Source organism: Salvelinus sp. IW2-2015, unplaced genomic scaffold (genome assembly GCF_002910315.2).
Source record: "Salvelinus sp. IW2-2015 unplaced genomic scaffold, ASM291031v2 Un_scaffold3770, whole genome shotgun sequence".
Classification (NCBI taxonomy): domain Eukaryota; kingdom Metazoa; phylum Chordata; class Actinopteri; order Salmoniformes; family Salmonidae; genus Salvelinus; species Salvelinus sp. IW2-2015.
The window spans coordinates 48,576-51,464 of NW_019945044.1; the positions used below are offsets into that span (position 1 = coordinate 48,576).

The window sequence follows — 2,889 nt, forward strand, 5'->3', positions numbered from 1 at the left end:
TATACGTTTGGGCTAATAATTAATTAAAGGGGTCTACGTTTGGCCCAATAAATGCATATCCATTGATTCTTGGAGACTATAATTTATAAATGCTCAATACATTTAGTTCAACTGTCATATCCCGTCAGAGGGGTATATTACGTAGCGAGATAGAGTTAGCGAGCTAACTTTGGTCAATTCTGAATTTAATTGTTTTGCCCTTTGATTGTTAGTGTCTGTGGGGTATTGTGGAAAATAAATTATTTAATCAATTTTAGAATAAGGCTGTAACGTAACAAAATGTGGTAAAAGGGAAGGGGTCTGAATACTTTCCGAATGCATTGTAGTCCGGAAATAAGACAATATTTAGTTATATTTTCTGGGGTTTAGAGACAAAAGCACTGGTTGTCCCTTCTGTTGACATAGTTTCTAGCTGATCACTCTTCCTAACATTCTGGAGTATATGCAAATTGCCATCATACAAACTGAGGCAGCAGACTTTGTGAAAATTAATATTTGTTTCATTCTCCAAACTTTTGGCCACGACTGTATAATGAACAGACGAGGTTTATACGGCTCCTACATGGTGCAACAATACATTATGTCGATGTATATAATGAACAGACTAGGTCTATACTGCTCCTACATGATGTAACAATACGTCATGTAGATGTACAGTGGGGCAAAAAAGTATTTAGTCAGCCACCAATTGTGCAAGTTCTCCCACTTAAAAAGATGAAAGAGGCCTGTAATTTTCATCATAGGAACACTTCAACTATGACAGACAAAATGAGAAAAAAAATTCCAGAAAATCACATTGTAGGATTTTTNTATAATGGAAGAAGAGGAAGAACCTGTTGGAGTGGAAGAGGAGGCTGTCTCAAAAGAGGAAGACGTTTTGGGAGTAAAAGAAGACGGGGATGAGGAGGAGGACGAGCCTGAAGATCCGAATAACACCAGTGAGTACCYTCTTAAAATAMGGGCACAAGCTATACAGTTCTTGACCTAATGCGGGGGTTTTAAGGGGCATTCTACTGAAGTTCTACACTTGAATATGTTGTTCTGTTCTGTAGGAATTGTTGAAGGAGCTAATCTGTGATTGTTCCATACATTTGGGGATTTTTTAAAAGTAATGATATATATGCCTTGATCGAACTTAGACCCCTTTATTCATTATTTAATTTATTAATAAGATTGGGTCTCTGGCATTCCATAGCGGATGCGTTGGATTACTGCGTTCCATAGCGGATGCGTTGGATTACTGCGTTCCATAGCGTATGCGTTGGATTACTGCGTTCCATAGCGGATGCGTTGGATTACTGCGTTCCATAGCGAATGCGTTGGATTACTGCGTTGCGGATGCGTTGGATTACTGCGTTCCATAGCGAATGCGTTGGATMACTTATGACCAAATCTGTATCACTGTAGCAGCACGTATTCCATGTCAGAATGAATATCCATAGTCAGTATGCAGTGTTTCTTTAAAAGGTCGTCCCTTACACCACCGAGCGGTGCCCAGGAAATACTTAAATCCAATCGTTAGATGCTACCACCTCCCGTGGTATACGTTTGGGCTAATAATTAATTAAAGGGGTCTACGTTTGGCCCAATAAAGGCATATCCATTGATTTCTGGAGACTTATATTTATAGAATGCCCCCAATACATCTATAGTTCCAGGACTGTTGGCTACCCCGTCTGAGGGGTATATTAGTTACAGCGAGATAGAGTAGCGAGGGCTAACTTGGTCATTTCTGAGAAATTTAACTTCATTGAATTTGTTTTGCCCTTTGATTGTTAGTGTCTATATGGGTATTGTCGTGTAGATTGAATGTAGGAAAATAAATTATAATTTAATACATTTTTAGAATAAGGCGTACGTAACAAAATGTTGGTAAAGGGAAGGGGTCTGTAATACTTCCGAATCCACTGATAGTCCGCGAAAATAAGACGAGTATTTAGTTATATTTTCTGAGGTTTAGAGACAAAAGCACGTGTTGTCCCACGTTTGCAACCACTGTTTTGCGCAGTTTCTGCACATGGTCCGTGGCGTTTTCTAGCCACAAGCCACATGGTTGCCTCGCGTTGGCATAGTTTCTAGCCAAAGCACACTGTCGTTGGCCCTTCTGATCTGGCATAGTTTCTAGCCAAGCACACTGTGTTGCGCAGCCCTTGCTTTGGCATAGTTTCTAAAGCCAAGCACACACGGTTTGCCTTCGTTGGCATAGTCTCTTAGCCAAGCACACTGGTTGGCCCTTTCTGTTGGCATAGTTTCTAGCCAAGCACACTGGTTGTTTGTTCTAAACAGAATATGGTTTGCTTTGCAGGCTAGGCTAACGTGGCTTCTCCCGCACTAGTTAACACAATCACATCAAACTCTGGAAGCTGGAATGACAGCAAACCAGATGCAATTTTCGTAAACTTTTGTTTTCTATTGAATATTCTTTAAAATATATCCATAATATGTGATTGATGATGCTTCGATTTTCGAGTGGCTCAGAAAAGGTTGCTCTCATCCGGTGATGTTTATTCTTCAAGGCAGGCTGGTAGATCGCATTTCTTGAATATGCAACATTTTGTTGCAGAGCGTTGGAGAGGCAGATAGTTTGTACAAATGTTGTAAACCAAATGTTAGACTAAAAGCATTGCGTAAAAATTGTTCCTTAGGATCCTTTTTTCTTTAGTGGAGATTTATTTATGATTTGCCTGCCTGGGCTGTGGGACAGACAATCTTTTTTCCGGATGCCCCAAACAATCGGAAAGGGGATTCATTCAGAGAAAATTGACTTTTACCCCAGGTCCTCAGCAGTCCAATCCCTGTACCTTTTGCCAGAATATCAGTCTGATCCCTGATGTTTTTTCATGGAGAGAAGATGGCTTCTTTTGCTTGGCCACTTCTTGACACCAGGCC

General features: G+C 40.3%; 1 protein-coding gene across 1 annotated transcript in view; it reads left to right on the forward strand.

Moving 5' to 3' along the window:
• Positions 1–806: 806 nt before the first annotated feature.
• Positions 807–2,889, forward strand: part of LOC139026041 (zinc finger protein 135-like) — a gene marked incomplete at its 3' end in the record, with an annotated part of 4,923 nt that continues 2,840 nt past the window's right edge. The window contains exon 1 of the mRNA XM_070441341.1: positions 807–938. Coding sequence (XP_070297442.1) covers positions 815–938 — 124 coding nt within the window. The remainder of the gene's footprint in view (positions 939–2,889) is intronic.